The following is an 18851-nucleotide window of genomic DNA, read 5'->3' on the forward strand; positions in this document are numbered from 1 at the left end:
ATGTGTGTGTGTGTAATTGTATTATATTTATTTAATAAATTATTTAATGGAATTTTATAATGATATCAAAATATACAATATGTATAATAAATATTTTATAATAATAAATACAAGTATTTATTATGAATACCGCTTAGAAAGTAAGAGCAATCGTGATTGATTTTTGCAGTGTCCATTTGTCCATACTTGCAGTCTAATCTCCACCTCAAACTTTATTTGGGTCATCCATGTTTGGCACCTATCATAAACATCTGCATTTAAAATGTCCCTTAAGTGTAGCTTGTAGAAAGTTTCTTATAATTAATCGCTAATATGCTTGTGATGTACGTTTATTAATCTGCCCAGACCAGACGTCAGAGGCGAGCAGCAGCCGCAAGTGCATTTTAGTGAACTTGTGTTTGTGCGGGTCTCCACTCTTCCAGTTATAGTGCGAGAGGCACGTTGAGCCCCAGCAATCCCTGCATAACAAAACTGACATATTAATTAACCCTCCGCTATGCTGTCAGTAGGAAATAAGGCATCATGGCCCTCATGAAGGCTGTTTTAGTTACTAGACTGACAGGCCGGGTAATAGGCATCCCTGCAGTCGCCATGTCACCTCCCCGCAGGTCAACCAGTCTTAGTCCGGAGGAGGTAGCAATCACATCCACAATGTAGCGAATCAAAGAGGCTGCAAAATTAATGAGGGAATCAACGTCAAGCCAAGAGGGAAAAGGCAACATAAAAGAACCGGAAATGAGAGGAAATAAGCCCTCACTAATACCTCATCTAAGGAGATTCCACCCAAGTGGGAGGTGTCTTTTGTCAAATCGCTTCTGCCCCGGTAATTGTTTTTGACCTTCAACGTCGTCATTTTTGTGAAGAGAGCTCTTTCTCAGATAGTACACCGAACGACAGTGCTGACGAGCTCAGAGATTTGTCAAAGCCTCTTTTGTGCAACGTGTATGAGCTCTGTAAGGCCGTTGTTCGGTAACGTACCTCTGCTTTATCAAGAGGATGAGCCGCATGGATCACCATTTTACTGTCAGGGTTTTGAAAGGACTTCAGGCGCGCAGTTTAGGCCAGAGAGAAGGATTTCAAACCAGCACACCGAGGGTCGTTGTATTCGGAGGGAAGCTTCTTCATCAGATGTGCTTTCTGTTGGTTAGCCACATTAGTTTTTTTGATTGCAGAATAAAACCGCAGCGGAGCGGTCCGAAATGCACTTCGGAAGTAATTACGTGAGAAAGAAGACTTGCAAGTTTGCGGCCATTTGATAACAGAATTGTTTAAAGCAATTGATTTTTATTTTATAAATTTTTTTGGAAAGAGTAATCATCCGGCTCAGTTATCAAAGATATACAGTAAATTGTTTTATTTTATTTTATTTTATTTTTATTCGTTTTTTTGGTGTGTTTTTGTGTGTTTTTTTTATACATGTGCATAAGATTGGGCAAAAAACTCATTGATCTTCTCACAGTACAAAATAAAATTGAAATAGAATTTAATAAAACATATTCTTTGAAGTACTCCTCATTTAATCTTCTCATAACCTGTAAAGTGTGACTTGGATTTAAAGGCACACTTTAGACTTCAGAGTGAACTATTTTTGAGGTAATGAAGCGTTGCCAGTGATCGCTGTGAAGCTGCTCACCAGATCTCTTGGCTGAGCTCAGAACTTTAATGGAAGCACACCAGCAATCAGCGTCCTGGCTGGATCACAGTGACAGAACATGTGGCCTCAGCTTCAGATGTGTAATTAAGGTATACGAGCTGTGATTCCAAGAGGAACTTTGAGAACTTATACCACGCACCCTAAAATGTAAATAATTGTATTAGCATTTCCATTTGTTTACACATTTCTGCAAAATCAAAATTAAAAATGTCAAACACTGACATTTTTCAGGGTTTTTTTATCACAGATTTTACCTTTTCTCCGTATGTTTTTTATTATTTCAACAATAACATCAGAGCATATGTAAACAGAAAAGTTGAAGGTCTTTAAAAAATAATGAAAAGCAGAAATGGTCACAAATTTTGCATGGATATTTTGTAGTAGATGCTAATAATAATTGTTAAAGATTATTATTATTATTAGTTAAAAATACTAATAATACTAACAACTGTTAATAAACAACTTTTTGTGTGTATGCAATTCAGCAAGGGTCCATTAAATTGATCAAAAGTCTTGTACTTGTGCGGTTGGTGATGTTCCTCGTTTAATGCATAATATAATATAAATATGATGAAATAAAATATGCTATATGTTTAAATGTTAATGTTAATATGACGGGCACTGATTTTAATTTTCTACACTTTATTTTTTAATTCCTTTTTGGTAATATTTTTTGTTACTTTCCTGCTATTAATTAATTTGTATTTATGTTATTGTTTCCAAACTGTGAAATAATCAGTGGTTTGTCTTTCTGGCTAAAGGGAACATGACAAAGACCCACAGCTGTTCTTCCAGACCTTACTGAAACTCAAAGAACGACAGCTGAGCTTTGAAGTTTCTGTCCTGGGAGAGACCTTCACTGACGTTCCAGGTACATTATGTGCTGTATGGATTATATAATTAAGCATTTATGGTGTGATAACAGTTATTTTAGACAAAATTTTCCAGTTAGTAGCATATAATTTTTTCTTCACCAAAATGTTCTTTCTTTCTTTCTTTCTTTCTTTCTTTCTTTCTTTCTTTCTTTCTTTCTTTCTTTCTTTCTTTCTTTCTTTCCTTTCTTTCTTTCTTTCTTTCTTTCTTTCTTTCTTTCTTTCTTTCTTTCTTTCTTTCTTTCATGGAATGATTTAGTTGTTTGACGCCTCTGATGTCATGCACAAATGTAATTACATGTTTATCTTTGAAACAAATTTGTTAAGTGCATCGCTTTAGGTTCAAAGATTGTCTGTTTATCACACACAGGCAATGTTTTCATTGGCAAAATACACTCCTCATTAGTCGACAATTATGTTTTAATATCTTTCGGACAGTCTTAAGTATTTATGGTGTCGTGTTCATTTCATTTATGTGCCCGCACACTCTAGCGCTGCCAAAGCGAGACTTACAGGAAACACAATCTCTTATATTGAGATGCAAAGTTTTATAGTGGCATAAACAGCCACGGGACCAAAAGAAATAAACAGATCGTAAAGGTTGCTCATGTTATGAAATTATGTTTACGATTGCTCGGAAGGCAATCACATTGAAACGGTTTTAATCTATTTTGATTTTGCTAATAGGATCACATTATTGATTATTTGTGCCCTTCTCCATTTTATGTCCAAATTTATGATGGCCTTGCTTATTTTATCTCCTTGCAAAATATGACCAAAACTTTAAACATCCCTCTCTCCGTTAATTACTACACGTCGATATTGAGGCCTCTGTCCCTTTCTCCGTTCCTTCCCACTATAGACATCTTTTCAGAAGCCAAAGAACAGTTGGTTGACCACATCCAGCACTGGGGTTTCATGCCCAGTAAGGAAGATTACCTCAAAGCGCTGTGCCAAGCAGATGTCGTCGTTTCCACAGCCAAGCACGAGTTTTTCGGAGTAGCAATGTGAGTTTCATCTGCTGTCTGTCACAGAAATATGTTCTCTCCAAACAGAAAGTCACCACAGTGGTTTATTTATGTTGATTAGCACAAGTGTTGTTTGCTGCTTTTGTGAAATTTAGGAAAAGGTATCAGTTTTAGTCAATGTAGTCATTCATATTAGTGAATTGCCACAGAATTCATAGCATACCCCATTTGTTTAGCTGCCAAAGTTATGTGAAACTATACAGAATCAACGCTTATGCAGAAACACAGCTCCAGCATGCTGCATTTTAGCACAAAATGTGAAGATTACCTTGAGCGTGTAATTCTCCAAACCCCAAACAGGCCCAGAAAAGTTCATGGCTTAATTGAAAGGTTGCTTTCAATCCCAAAGGCCTGTCCTCTCCTTCTGGGGTTGTTTCACAGTCAGGAGGGTACTGCGTGTGCTTCGGAGCGACCTTTGAAAGCACCAGCCTTGATGTGTTCAGTATCGCCTGGATCAATATCTTCAGTCACCTGTGCTTGACTTTTGAAGAGTTTGTTAGATAATGCCCAGAGCCAAGGTAGCACTCATCCAAAGTGTGCTAGCAGGGGCTCGTTCCACACAGGGGACTCGGTCATCCTTGTTCTCTACGCTAAATGTATACATCTTATTAGACGACAGCATTGATGCATTTTCTGGGCAGTGATATCGATTGGATGGAAACATCCTTTGCTTTGCGAGGTAACGGTTTAGACTCGCGTTCCCTCTGGGACTCTTACTACATACGGCTGAGGTTGTTCTCGATTTCATTAGATCAAAGTCCAGCAGAGAGGAGGAATAAGGAGACTCCTCAGCTGTGTGCGTTTTAAGTTTATGTCCTCAGGCGATGTGTGTGTTCAAACACTGATCAAACACCTGCTGTCGGCTTTTCTTAATAATGTTTAACTTCCCAAAAACATCCCTTTTGAATTGAGCTGAATATGGGTAATTGATGCTCGGGTGTTTCTTTAACTATGAGCACACCACAGGAGAATTGTCTCTTTTTTTATTTTTAAGAATTTGGACAAATCCCACCACAGTGTCATTTGTACTACCATTCTTTTGATAAAAATGACACTAATTTGTATTGTTAAGGTGAATGTCTAAAGCTAATAGCTAGTATGTTATGTATCTTAAGCACATTCACATAAATAATATTTGGACAATTCATAATTGCATCATTTAGCAAAATAATGTCTTGATTTGAAATGATGCACAATAAAATAATAGTAATACCTATCACTTCTCATACTTCATCTCAAGCGTACTCTTTACTGAGATACATTTGTATCCTCAACAATTAAACTAAATTTAGAAGAAAAAAAAACTTTCTTTGGGAAAAAGTTTTGGGTTTGGTTGAAATTATGCCCCAAAAGTGTAATTTTCACAAAATAAATACTGAAATGCATCATGTTTTTAATCACCCTTTGTATCAAAATCTTACATTTAATAATTTATATTTTTTGGTAGATTTTAATATTTTAAGATACATAATCTGGGGAAAGTGTAAAGCAATGAAATATGTACATTAGACATTTGAAAAGTATAACGTGACCATAAAATAAAATCTGTTCGTTTCAATAAAAATCAACCCCTGGGACATAAAAGGGCCTGAAGTTGAAACAACATCCACTTACTAAATCAATTTTGCTACAAAGGACTAATGACATGAGAAAAAGGCCGCAAGACCCCAGAACTTGAATCACCTGCTCAAATGCTTTCGCCGATCAAGCCTTGCGTCTCATTGGTCAGCTCCACGCCACGCGAGGGGACTTTTCTCCACCGTGTTCTGTCCTCGTTATTGTGGAAATTAGCCTAATCTGATTAATTGTCAGCAGACGCCCATCCGTGCCCTCCAGAAAAACAGTAAGGCAGCCAAGCAGAATGATCGCCTAATTATATTTGAGATGAAAAGCCTGATAAGCATTTGCACGCTCACACATTAACTGCATTGACATGGAACTGACCTTAATCAGTTTCATACGACGGGCTGTCATAGACTCCAGCCGAGAAACTTTGATTTACTGTGTTCACTGTGAATTTGATCAGGGAAGGGGATGTTGACGTTGCAGAGTAGGTAATACTACACTAAACCTTCACTGTCTGGTGTTTGCTCAAGGACGGTGACTGTTGTGCTGTTGTTTTTCTTTTCCTTTGTAGAGAAATTACAGCTAGGCGATGTGCTCGTTTTTTTAGTTTTTTCTCCAACTGGCTTATAATGCGTTGGGATAAAGTGATGTAAATAAAAATGCATGTTTCATTGCTTTGGTGCGAATATATGAACCAAAACCAAACCCACCCAAAGTGCTTGATCCATTATTCCTGAAACTGCAAAAAATTATTATGTCACAAATCTGAAGGTTTGCTGTTTGCGGTGTATGAGTGACCATTAAATATGTAATGATACAAACCACTTTGAAACACAACTTTGTGACTCTGAGACGTTTCACAAAGGAGGAGATTTGTCCCATTGCTCAATCAGAATCTTGAATTTTCTGCCGTGAATGGCAGAGGGCTAATCGGATATTAAAATATGCATGGTTTTAGCATGGGAAATGAGATGAGGATCTGATGGTGAAGGGATAGATGGATAGACTCATTAAATATTAATATTCATTCTACAAAATATTTAAACAGCCGGTCATTTCCACTGCCAGCAATAGGGGTTCAAATGAGTTGAATCAGTTGGGAGCAAAGTTTGCCCTAGATTGAACTATTTGATGAACTAAAAGCATGAGATAGTGTGTAAAACTATGCCATAGTTATGAGGTAGCATTAGTTCATTAGGTATTTGAAGTAAAAAAATGAATTGAAAATGCTTTGATCTGCTGTGTGTAACGGTTGAAACTGATCAAGGTGTAGTCCAGGGTGCCGCTCCATCTGTCAGTCGGTCAGTTGGAAAAATAATGATCCCTCTAGTTATGATGGCTTTGTTTAGTATTGGCAGCTGTTTTGGTTTGTCATCAGCCTCATTGTGCTGAACTTTTATGGGCACTGTTTCAGAAATTTCTAATTGGGGAAATGGAGTCATTTGAATAGATCTGGTCAATACAGCACTGATTGAACCTTATATGACATAAATCTTCTCTTTCAGGTTAGAAGCGGTCCATTGTGGTTGTTATCCCCTGTGTCCGAAGGCTTTGGTCTATCCTGAAATATTCCCTGGTAAAATTCTTCTCTCATTTTTATGATTTGCCAGTGATGAGAAAACTAGCTCAATTTCAAATGCAAAAGAAGATTTATTGTCACAGGCAAAGCGGCTATGTTCAACTTCTGTGTATAATGACTTATTCATCTTAAAGCACAATCGAAAGAATTTGCCATAAACCATTCTGGCATTTTTATATAAATAAATAAATATAACCACAGTTCAATAATGTACAGCATCACACACAGCATGGTGTCAGCTGAATTTTTAATGCTTAAAGTGCCTGCGATCTCATCTGCTCTTTGAGGTTTCTTACTTATCAAATATGTATTTTCCTCTTGTAGCAACATATCTGTATTCAACACCTGAACAGCTGTGCAAAAGACTACAAGACTTCTGCAAGCGTCCACAATTAGTCAGACAACATGTTATTCAGGTAAATAATCAGGTTCATTTCACTGGAAATCAAATCAACCACAAAGACTTCTACAGAGAATTCTAAAAAATGTTGTGCTTTTTAGTCTTAAAACACTGTGATTCAAGGCTAATACATGATCAGTTATCAATGCAAGTCGTGCGTCTTGCAGGAATCATATTTATAACCTGCCTTTTTTGTTTGTTTGCTCTAAATCCCGTTAAGGTATACAACAAATCAGTCATGTCAAGTCATTAATTTGTGGATCGCAAGTCTGTTATCAAGTACTGTGGACAGCAGGAGAAAAAAAAAGCAATGCTGCATGCAAAAAAATACATGCAATATAATAAAAACATTTAATCATGCACAGTTAGGAAAAGAGAGTTAGTCTTATTTTCACAGGGAAAGAAAATGCTTCCTGTTTCTTTTGTTTTTGAGGTCAAAGGTCATGCATCCACTTTATTTTGAGGTGGATTTGCCACTTGTATAATTTTTAATGCAAGATAAAAGAAAATACAAAACAGGCTACATTAAATGTGACATCATTTACACCTTGTTTGTCATCCACAATTTGAGTTATTGAATTATTGACTTGATAAACACATTTAATAAAAATAAATATACAATAAAAAATGTCTCACTTGATGTCGAATTTAAAATGATGGAATTTATTAAAATCTACATCCTGAAACGAAACCACTTGAGAACCGCTACTCACTAATCATTAAACAATCAGATTCCAAATCTGTCATAAGACTTTCACAGTTCTCTGCTTTTTCCATCTCATTCACTCGTATTCTCTTTGTCTCTCTGTTTCCTAGGTGAACCTCAGCGCTTTCTCCTGGGACACTCTGGGGGACGGTTTCAGATCCCTCCTGAGAGCAGACAGTGACATGATGTCAACAGAGGAGCACATGTCATGATTCGTGACCCCCAAGAAATACATTATGATTTAAAATCCAGCCTCATTGTTAAAGAGAGTTTATGACCCAGAAAACCTCTCTGCTATTATTTAAGAAAAACATGTATATGTGATTTTAATGTCCTCGTATGCTGGAAAAAAAAGCAACTTCATATTTGTGGTTAATGAAAAAAAAAAGAACAAAGTAAAAATAAACAATCAAAAAACCTGAAACCGCTTTCGTGTCGCGCAAAGGCGGGCCCACCTCATATTTCAGTTCATATCCATTTTTATCCTTTGTGCCGGAGGACTCCAGCCTGGAATTCTGGAGTCTTTGGTTCCCACTCCGACAGAGCGGCAGCCAAGTTGCGGCTTGAAACGTTGTGGGCTCTTGCTCCACCTGAGGTTGCCAGGTTGTGACAAAGTCCCCCGAGGCTCAGTAAAGGTTGATGCAAGGCTTCCCCAGGACTGTGGTTGAATCTAAATATGGTTCTTTTATTTTCCTTGCGTCGGAGATCTGGCTGTGCGTTGCAGCCGGGAACCCGCTGCATAATTAAGGGGGCATGGTAACTAGCTATTTATATGTGTTTGCAAAATGTAAAATCTGGGCAAACTAACAATGGCCTGTCAGATTTTCCATAAAGATATAAGTGTCTGCTTTCACATCACAGCAATGCCACAATCACACGGCCCACTTCAGGCCTGCCAACATATGTGTTATTAAAAGAGGCCTGACTTTTATTGCAGGAGTTATTGAAGGATTCCTCCTTTATTATCAGACATTCTCTTAATAAAGCTGCAGACTTTCAGGCGTTATTATATCAGATGCATCGATTTTTCAGGTGCGCCGGACGGAGGATTCGAATTAAAGGCTCAAATATAATCACGCTGCCGTCTTCTCGCAAGCAATCGAGATTAGTCTCATTACTCCTCATTAAGTAGGGGTGCTTCCTTCATAGCTCATAGAAAAATAGTCCTAATATCCTACCTCCATATGTAATGTATTTCATATTTTAAGGAGTCAGTGAGACACTTTTGTGTGCCGTATTACATTATCTACATTATCATATATGATTTGCCTTTTTGTTCATCTGAAAGTGAATATTTGAGACTTGTGTTATTTATAAGGAGAAGATGAATGTGATTGACTTGTTTGCACCTTATCCTGCATTGTCATATGAGTTTGCCATCTACCCCGGGCCGACCTGAGGTCAGGCCCTAATGACGCCATAAAGCCTATAACATGCCGTTTCGGCACAAAATGTCACCCCACATATAAAAAGTTAATAGCAACCTCTATAAAACTCAGTGCACATTAAACCATTTCATTGGCCTGTTGCTGTTTTCTCACTGATGGTGTTCTAGGGAAGCAAATTTAATGCCGGCCGAATTCGATGGCAAAACAAATGGAATTAAGACTTGTGCGGTCTTCTTTACCCCCCCTTCCCAGCAGCACAGAGCTTGGAAAGCTGCCATTCATATTATATGGCTACATTGGTAGATATATTAATATCTGACAGGGGAATCACTAAAGTGAATTGATCTGATACAGCGTCAGGTATAAATACTCGTCTGTTTAAGGTCAGCTTAGTTAAGATATTCAGACCTTTGAACGTTATCAGATAATGGCATCTCAATTCGATTCTTGGAAGTGAAGGTAAGAACACTTGTAGCGTTCTCTCTGTCATTTCTGAGATCATCGCTGTAACAGGAACAGACTTCAGAGCAGAAACTCACTGCAAATGAAATGCACAGAATCATCACAGCCTCTTCTGAAACCAGCAAAAGGATTTAGGAAATGGAAAATGGAAATGGCACTTTAATGAGAACCCTCAAGTTCTGACTCGAGCAAAATTTAGTGGTCACAGTGCAGTTTGAGCATGGCTGTCACCAAATTAGGAAGGATTTATTTCTTCATATGTATTAAATATGTATTTATTTTTGTATTATTTTCGTTTAATTACGGGAATATTAATTCAACCTTCTAGGTCAACAGGTCAGCTCTCTAATTCTTTGCTTAACCCCACTGACTAGCACCTATAATATCTATTACCTTATTTTTGTTAGTTCTTATTCGTCAAATGCCATTGTTAGTATCTAATAATAATAATATAAATAAATAACAACAATAATATACTTTCATTTTAAAGTAATTTATTTTCTTACACAAGGGAAGGTCCTTAAATAGGTTTGTAGATGATTTGTTAAGGATGGAAGAGTCTTTTTATTTTCTTTGCTTGCTGTTCGATGCGAGTTTATTTATTTTAGTCTTTTTTTCACACCAGCTCATGTTGTGGCACGCTGTCCAATTATACCATTACCAAGGGGAAAGTGTGTACTACTGTTTGTGGTTATACAGTACACTTGTGTGATTATATCACTTGTGTTTCTCCTCGAATGATGAGAAGGCGGTCCTGGCTGAAGTGACAGGTAGAATACTCATCTTTTCACTCCGAGTTTGTGTAACATTGCCCTGATCTATGATCTTAAAGGAAGACCGGAGGAATGGATGAGAGAGAGAGAGAGAGAAAGAGATGTAGTTGTCCTCGTATGACTCATTCATATGCTATCAATATGCTGCCATGTTCTCTTGGAGCCCAGGCTCTTTTTAATGGGGCCTGGTGGTTAGAACATGGCAGCAATCTCACAGGGACACTGTATTGTTATGCTTTCATTTACTTTTGGGCCCTTTCTTGCGTTTCTTTTTCAGTTTTTTTGCGGACTTACAAAGACGCTCGTTTCCATGAAGCTCTGCCAAGAAGGATGGGAAAACAAAATGTGGGGGTGGGGTGTGTGGGAGTTTGTCGGGGTTCGGAAAAGCGCAGTGGTCTCCAGTTATTACATGAAATCATTAGAAGTGGAACGTCTTGGCTTATGTAGAGAAAACATGAAGGCCACAGTTTCATACGGCTTTGCGCGCCCCTTGCCCACCGACCGCATGGCGTCAATAGAGCCCTTCACACTGGTCACAGTGGTAGCAGACCTGATAATTTGATCAACTTGTTATTTGTTACCAAATAATGAGTGTATATAAATGCCATCACAGAATCCTCAAAAGTATTAAGCTGCACAACTGTTTTGAACATTGATAACAATAAGAAATGTTTCTTTAGCAGCATATCATCATATTGGAATGATTTCTGAAGGATCATGTGACACTGAAGAGTGAAGTAATGCTGTAAATTCAACTTTGCCTTCACGTGAATAAATTACATTTATAATATATTACAAAAGAAGACAAATTATTTTAAATTTCAATATTTTGCAATATTACTTTTTTATTGTATTTTTGATCAAGTAAATGCAGCATTGGTAAGCATAAGATACTTTTAAAAAAACATAAATATACTCAAACACACACACTTGGCAAGGTCAAAATCTTTGCAGCAAGCAATCTGTGTGAAATACTGAAATAAATACTTTGGCTTTTTTCTTTTTTTTTTTAGATTCAGTCACTTCACACCACGTTCCAAACACTCAAAATGCACCACACCTTTTCACAAGCCAATTTGATGGGAGACGTTAATTTTGCACATATTAATGAGCAAAGCACCACCTGCAGTACGACGGCTCTCAAAGTGTGAGATGTGTTGCACAATGCCCATGCAGTGTCATGTGACCATGGGATCTAGCACAAAATAAATCTGGGCGTTCGCTTCGTGTACATGGCAAATATCTGCCAATAGTCTCCCCTGGGTTACTTACCACCTCAGTCCATCCACCCACACATTTAGATTTCTTGTTATTTGAAGCATTTAATGCAAGAATGAACTGAACATGTTTAGTGCTTACTTTTGACCAAGACCATATATATCACAGTGTTGAGTGTTATTAATTACTAAGCAATCTAATTACTGTACTTTTTCAAGGGAAATGTAATTAAATTAAAGTAAGGGATTACTCTTAATTTTTCTGTAGCCTAATTTAATTACAGTAATTGCATTAAAAACTGTATAGACTATACGACAATTCTATATAAAACAATAGTGGATTTACCATCAAATTTCAATGTTACTGTACAATGTTTATAATGTAACCTCTCTTTATGCACTTTGGTCAGTTGAAGAATAATTTATGCAATTATTGTTTATTAGAAAGAATCAAATGTGCATTTTCGTGTCTGCCTTTTTTTATATTTAGGAAGTAATTAGTAATAAGTAATACCAATACTTTTTAGAGAGAGAAAGTACTTGGTACAGTAATATAATTACATTATTGAAGATGTAATTAGTATAGCTAGTAATTAATTACTTTTTTAGAGTAACTTACCCAACAACATGTGTATATATATACACAGTAAAAAATATATGATCAATAAGTTATGATAACATTTGTTTTTACATTGCTTTAACTCAATTTTTTAATTTTTTTATTGCTTAACTTATTTTGATCAAATATATATATATTTGAATCTTGTATAACTTAAGTCAGTTTAATGTTATTTAAAGGGTTAGTTCACCCAAAAATGAAAATTCTGTCAGTAATTACTCACCCTCATGTTGTTCCAACCCCGTAAGACCTTCGTTCATCTTCGGAACACAAATTAAGATATTTTTGATGAAATCTGAGAGCTGATCACTTCTCCATAGGCTGCTAGGTGACCGAAACTTGCTGGCCCAGAAAAGTTATTAAAGAGATCGTTAATATAGTCCAAGTGACTACAGTGGCTCAATCTTAAGTATATCAAGCGACGAGAATACTTTTTGTGCGCAAAAACAAACAAAAACAATGACTTTATTCCACAATTCATTTCCTTCTCTCTGGGCCTCTAGTTGGTTCACGTAGTGTTTTTGCGCTGCGCGTCTGTGTTATACGTCATCACGCATCACACACATGACCAGCGTCGGCCAATAGTGAGCCTACGTGGTGATGTATAACACAGACGCGCTGCGCTAAAACACTACGTGAACCAACTAGAGGCCCAGAGAGAAGGAAAATGAATTGTGGAATAAAGTCGTTATTTTTGTTTGTTTTTGCGCACAAAAAGTATTCTCGTCGCTTGATATACTTAAGATTGAGCCACTGTAGTCACTTGGACTATATTAACGATCTCTTTAATAACTTTTCTGGGCCAGCAAGTTTCGGTCACCTAGCAGCCTATGGAGAAGTGATCCAGCACTCAGATTTCATCAAAAATATCTTAATTTGTGTTCCGAAGATGAACAAAGGTCTTACGCGGTTGGAACAACATGAGGGCGAGTAATTACTGACAGAATTTTCATTTTTGGTGGAACTAACCCTTTAAGTTGAAATGACTTGCTGCCTGACATTTTTAAGTACAATCACACCTAAATTACATCCTATATTATTGGAACTCAAGTGTCAAATAGAAGACTCTTGAGTTCACAGGGTGTGTTTAACTTAAAGCTCTGACTGCATTAGAATCATAATCATGGCTCTTAGTGCCATCTTTTTTTCTTTTTCCTTCTCGTCCAGCGTTGAAGCAATTGAGCATGCCTGGCATGTGAAACTTTTTTTTAGGTGTCGAGACATAATGACAATGTGTTCAATACAAGATCCAAGCTTTCTGTAAACTTTTTGTGAAAAAAAAAAAAAAACCAAACTGTGTTTCTTTTCAAAGGTTCTGAGATGAAGGTCTTGGTGGCCTGCCGAACTCGTTAAGGTCTCAGAGTGAAGCGCAGCTGTGCCAGAGAGGTCACTAAAAGCTGCAGCTCATTTCACTGCGTTATTTTCAGTCGAGATTTAGAAAGACGCACAGCCCGCAAATCTGGTTTATGTCGCCCTCCTGTTCCTCCAGTACCCCTTCATCATTACTGCTCGAGATGCCAAACTATGAGGGATCTGATGCAGGGAAAATGCTACAAGGATGGATGGCTCTTCCCGTAATTACAGACTCTCTCTTATCTTTGGGATGGAATTAAAAACACATTCCATGCAGACAGTCTCAGTACTGGCCTGCGGGAAGCAAATAAAAAGAGACTGCTGTTCGAGAATTGGAGAGGACTTTGGCAGTTTGATTAGAAACCGATGTGATCACGCTGTACGTTATCTGACAATGCAAAGAGCCCATAGAGTGACAGAAGGAGGCTGCAGAAGTAAAGGCAGAAAACTCAGACTTTGTAATACAGCATGAAATATTCTTGAAAGGCATATATATTTTTTACTGTTTTAATGAAAAATAATTTGACTTAAAATAAAAACAACCAAATACATGTACATATCTACCATTAATAAAACACAACGTCGCAATATAATAAAGCAAATACCTGTTGCAACAGCAAGTTTGCGCTGCTAGAAAATAACCACAAGATCTGGGGCCTCATTTATGAAATATTGCGTAGAAACCATCCTACGTTTGATCGTACGATCAATCCTCCAACGTGCGTACCTGTGAGTCAGAAAACGAACGTACGTACAAATAAAACATGCGTACGCCTCTCTTCCAGATGTGAAATGTTTAAATCGCAAATGATCTTGAAATTGTACAGCTGAATGTTTTCAGATGTCCATCTCGTAAACACAACTTAATTAATGTCATTAACATATAAAAGAGCGCCAGTCAACGTGCAAATGCTTTACTTGAGAATGTCGAGCGGCAAGAATTGCTTAGATTTCCAAATACCTGCAGTCCTCCGACTCTCTGCCACAAGGAAAGTGCAAGTCTGCTTAGAACCTGACATGATGCTAAGCATTGTTTCACATCAAAGTCTGTTCTTATAAATATGAGCGTTGCTGTGGAATTTAGCGTACGCACACTCGGAGTTCAAATCTGTGCGTACGCACGATTTATAAATGAGGCCCCTGGTTTAGGTTTGTGCCAAATAAAAGTTTAACAAAAAACTGGCAAAAATTGCCTACATCCAAAATTAAAATGATGTAATGCGAAATATCAGTATACAAAACCCATTTACAAAAACTGCTTTATTCCCCTACCATTATCATTACAAATATACAGCTTTTAAACTTTGTCAATGATGGTTTCAGGTATGATACAATGTGAAATTTGCATTATACAAAAATAAAAATATAAAGTTATATATTAAAATTATATATAAAATTATAAATGTGACTGTTAAAAAATCTTTTTCAAATGGCAAAAGGAGCAAGAAATTATTTTACATGGGCGTAACATCCAGCCAGCCAACATGTTTTTGTTTTTTGGCAGTCTCTTTCCAGAATACTCTGGGATCACTTTACATGCCCCCTGGTCCAAAGATCTCCACACATTCAATGAGAATGGACTCCACTATTTGGTTCTGGTACACCATATTGACTTCCATGTTTCCTGATTCAAACTCGGGCCACATGAGAGTCGGTCCAAACACAATGCTGATGCCCTGGGTTGACATTAAGTTTTTCTTTGACTTCGTCAAGAGTCTGTAAAACAGAAAAACACAGGATCATTGATGTAATACAATATCAGTGAATTTAGTTTCTCGTGAAGATCCTTAATGGAAGAACTGACAATGGCGTACAAGTACAACCATTTCCCCCAAGCTTAAAGTGTGCACGTTTCCTGTCATAAAAACCTACTTAGAACATTGGTGACGGACCATCGGCAGGGTGTTTTTGAGGACTTGTGCCTGGTCTTTGGAGGCATCTAAGCGCACTTTTAGCAGAATGTCTCTGAGCTGAGGTTTGGCTGTGGTGGAGAGACAATCAATACTGGGGTATTGGAGGACTCTTAGAAGGAGCCAGATTGGAGCCCTCTGGCTCTGTTATGGGTTGAGGCCTGGAAAGGGTGGGAGGGATTGTGGTGGAGGGCTGCCTTCCAAGTTGTCAACGGGATCCTGACTAAGAGGTGGGAAGCAGGCTTAACATTTTGAAGTAAACTTTGCATGGTTTTACAGCGGCCCAGTCCTGAAAGGTACTGATTAGGAGTGTGTTGGGTTTACTGCACTCACATATATTGTACCGTAGTGTAACCGACGTCCTGTGCCATCTACATTTATGGTCACATCTATCAAAATAATGGTCTACAATTATGCAATGCAATTCAACAATCTATAATCCCCGTGTTGTTGTCAAAATACTCACGCACAGGCTTCCTCAACTAGGCACGTTCAGCTGTAAAGAGGTAATGATGGTGCTACATGTGACGTCCCTCCGCGTGTGTTATTAGGACTTTGGGAAGCCATTTCAGCTGAGAAACACAACTTAAGAGGCAGGCCAAGCGCTCTCAATAATTCCCCATTAATGTGTATAATTAACCTCGGCCATTTCGTTTCCCCTGTACATCACAGCTAGACGCTTGTCCTGCCATGAGCATTTTAACCTAATTAGCGCACTATGATGTAAGGATCTCGGCTGCCATTGCTAATGGTCTGCTAATGATCTTAAGGAGAGAGACTTCATTTCCCGAAGTGATTTTTCAAAACATTAAATATGAAGCTTTTTGTTGAACCTTTTAGTGTTTTTTTGGTAATTATGCCACTGTGACACCACTATATACATGACCCCCACACCCCCCACCTTCACATTCATCCCCGCTATCAGTAATGCCAGATCGATTAAAATCATGATAGAAGCTTAATTACAGTCATTATCATTTTCAATTACAGTAGTATCACATTTTGGGAAGTGCAATACTAAGACGCTTTCTAGCAGGCAAAAAAAAAACTGTTCTTTAGCCTGTAAACACACTGTCATCAAAGAGAGCCATGTAAAGGAAATGACTTGTCTTGAGTGGCATATTTAAATATGATATATCTAAATTATATAAAATGCAACAAAAAAAAAAGCGTACATATTTTTTCATTTGAATTTCAAAACATTTTGAACAAAAAATATAACATACATATAAAAAATAATTGTAAACGTGTATATATATAGTTTTTCATTTTTTTGTTCTAAAATAATATGATAACATTGTATATATGTCTATAAATGTATATAAATTATTATTATTATTAAAATAGGTTTGTATTAACATAATGTCTCTCACCAAAATGACCTAAGCAGCATGCATGAAAGCAAAAACATGCATGAATATAAATAAATATATAAAATGCATTTAAAAATATATATATTTTTCTGTTTCTCTGTCTGTCTGTGTGTGTGTGTGTGTGTACTGTGTACCTGGTATTCCCTGTGTTATGGGGAACAAATGTCTCCACACGGATAGTAATACCCGTAATATTTGACCATGTGTGGACATTTTTTGGTCCCTATGAAGAAAACAGCTTATAATTTTATTTTTATTTTTTTTTTATGTAAAAATACTGAAAGTTTTCTGTGAGTGTTGTATTTAGGGATAGGTTTAGGGGAAAGAATATACAGTATAAAAATCATTATGTCTATGGAATGTCCCCATAAAACATGGAAACCAGTATGTGTGTGTGTGTGTGTGTTTATAATATATACCCCATTATCATTTTTAAAACAAAATATTGTGTTAAAATAATGTCTATCACCTACTTATCCCCAGATATGTAAGAGAATGCATCTTTTTACACCTCATCTAAATGAACACTTTCAGTAAAGAAATTTGTTGATTTGGAAAAGGGAAGGATGCAGTCTGGTCCTCAGTATCTGGGTATTTATGGCAAAATGCGCTCATTAAACCATCAGCTGACTTGGAGCCCAGTGAAGTTGCTTTGCTCTGGTGTCTGGGTAAGGGCCAGGCTGTGGGCAGCTTGACCGGAGGTGACTGCGTTACGCTTGGTTGAATCTGACAAATCATTGATATCCCGTACATAAGCCGACGTGTACGGCTCAAGATGCCAATGGTTATTAATTAGCATCTCGTTTGCAAGCGGGGCATGACAGGAAATGGAGGATAGCGCACAATGCCGTCATTCCCCGCCTAGGAGGCCAGTGCTAATTGGGTCAGCCTAACTGGCTCCTGAAGAATCATGGGACGAATAATAAATTGAGGTGGGGTGGGGGTTACAGAATCGCTCCAAGCTTTAAACTGTGTCATTTTCGTGTTATAAGACGACGGCATTGACTGAACTAATAAAAGAAAGGCTCGCTATTATCAGGGGGGCTTGAGCGTGACTTTGATTTTCCACTTACAATATTCAGATTTTCTTTTTATTGTTTACTGTTTTTTTATTATTATTATTTCCTGTCTGCCCCATAAAAGGTTATAAATTGCTGTGCATGTACTGTTGTTGTGGATATCAAAATTTGCACAGCAGCACTTCTATTCAATCTAATTTAAGAAACACCAAACATAGATGAGAAGAGTTTTTTTTTTTTTCTTGGCTTTCCTGATCAGAGGTTTCTCCAGGTTTCTTTCCCAGCACAAAGGCAAACGGAACCTTGAATTACTAACAAAAAACAAAACCTGTGGCCTTTTAAATCACTTGTGGTAAACGGGAAATATGAGCGGTGGTGACAAAACCTCCCACAAAAAATGGCATAAATAGCACTACTGAGCAAGTGTACTGTTGAGAAAATCTGGTTGCCTTGACCACATCATCACAATGCGAGCACACAACTGGTTATTGAATCCAGGCTCCACGGACCAAAAGAAAAAAAAAGAACATTGGTTCCATGCGGGCATAGAGAGCGCCCACAACAAAGAGCTTTTGACTTTCACCACTTTTTAGATGAGCCAAGTCAGCGCAAAATATAACCTACAAAGGCATGACAGTAGGAGTTCAGAGAGACGCTTCAGTTAACTATACCTGTTTTAGAGGACAGGAAGTGTATAGGCGAAGAGTGACATTTGGGCAGACATCGAGTAACAGCTGCCAAAGTTGCTTGACAAAACAAGCTAATTATGTATGCATTATTATCAATACTATTTTATGCATTGTACCATAGGCTGCACGGCACCTATAACCTCATTGTTCTTTCTTCATCTTACTCTAGACTTCAAAATGACTACATTTGTCTTAGAAAACAGATACAACACACACTTTAACCTAATTCACTGTGACCGCACA

At 37.5% G+C, this 18851-nt stretch overlaps 2 protein-coding genes across 7 annotated transcripts in view; one reads left to right on the forward strand and one right to left on the reverse strand.

Annotated features, from left to right (window-relative positions):
* gtdc1 (glycosyltransferase-like domain containing 1) overlaps nt 1–8736 on the forward strand; it is a 37865-nt gene extending 29129 nt beyond the window's left edge. For all 5 annotated transcript variants that reach the window (XM_082176408.1, XM_082176405.1, XM_082176409.1 and 2 more), the window contains 5 exons: nt 2416–2525; nt 3389–3533; nt 6626–6696; nt 7024–7115; nt 7916–8736. In XM_082176408.1, coding sequence (XP_082032534.1) covers nt 2416–2525; nt 3389–3533; nt 6626–6696; nt 7024–7115; nt 7916–8017 — 520 coding nt within the window. In that variant the 3' untranslated portion in view covers nt 8018–8736. The remainder of the gene's footprint in view (nt 1–2415; nt 2526–3388; nt 3534–6625; nt 6697–7023; nt 7116–7915) is intronic.
* A 5374-nt stretch (nt 8737–14110) lies between these two features.
* arhgap15 (Rho GTPase activating protein 15) overlaps nt 14111–18851 on the reverse strand; it is a 35287-nt gene continuing 30546 nt past the window's right edge. For both annotated transcript variants that reach the window (XM_082176403.1, XM_082176402.1), the window contains one exon: nt 14111–15333. In XM_082176403.1, coding sequence (XP_082032529.1) covers nt 15150–15333 — 184 coding nt within the window. In that variant the 3' untranslated portion in view covers nt 14111–15149. The remainder of the gene's footprint in view (nt 15334–18851) is intronic.

The sequence above is a fragment of the Leuciscus leuciscus genome, assembly GCF_965113295.1.
Source record: "Leuciscus leuciscus genome assembly, chromosome: 7".
NCBI lineage: Eukaryota > Metazoa > Chordata > Actinopteri > Cypriniformes > Leuciscidae > Leuciscus > Leuciscus leuciscus.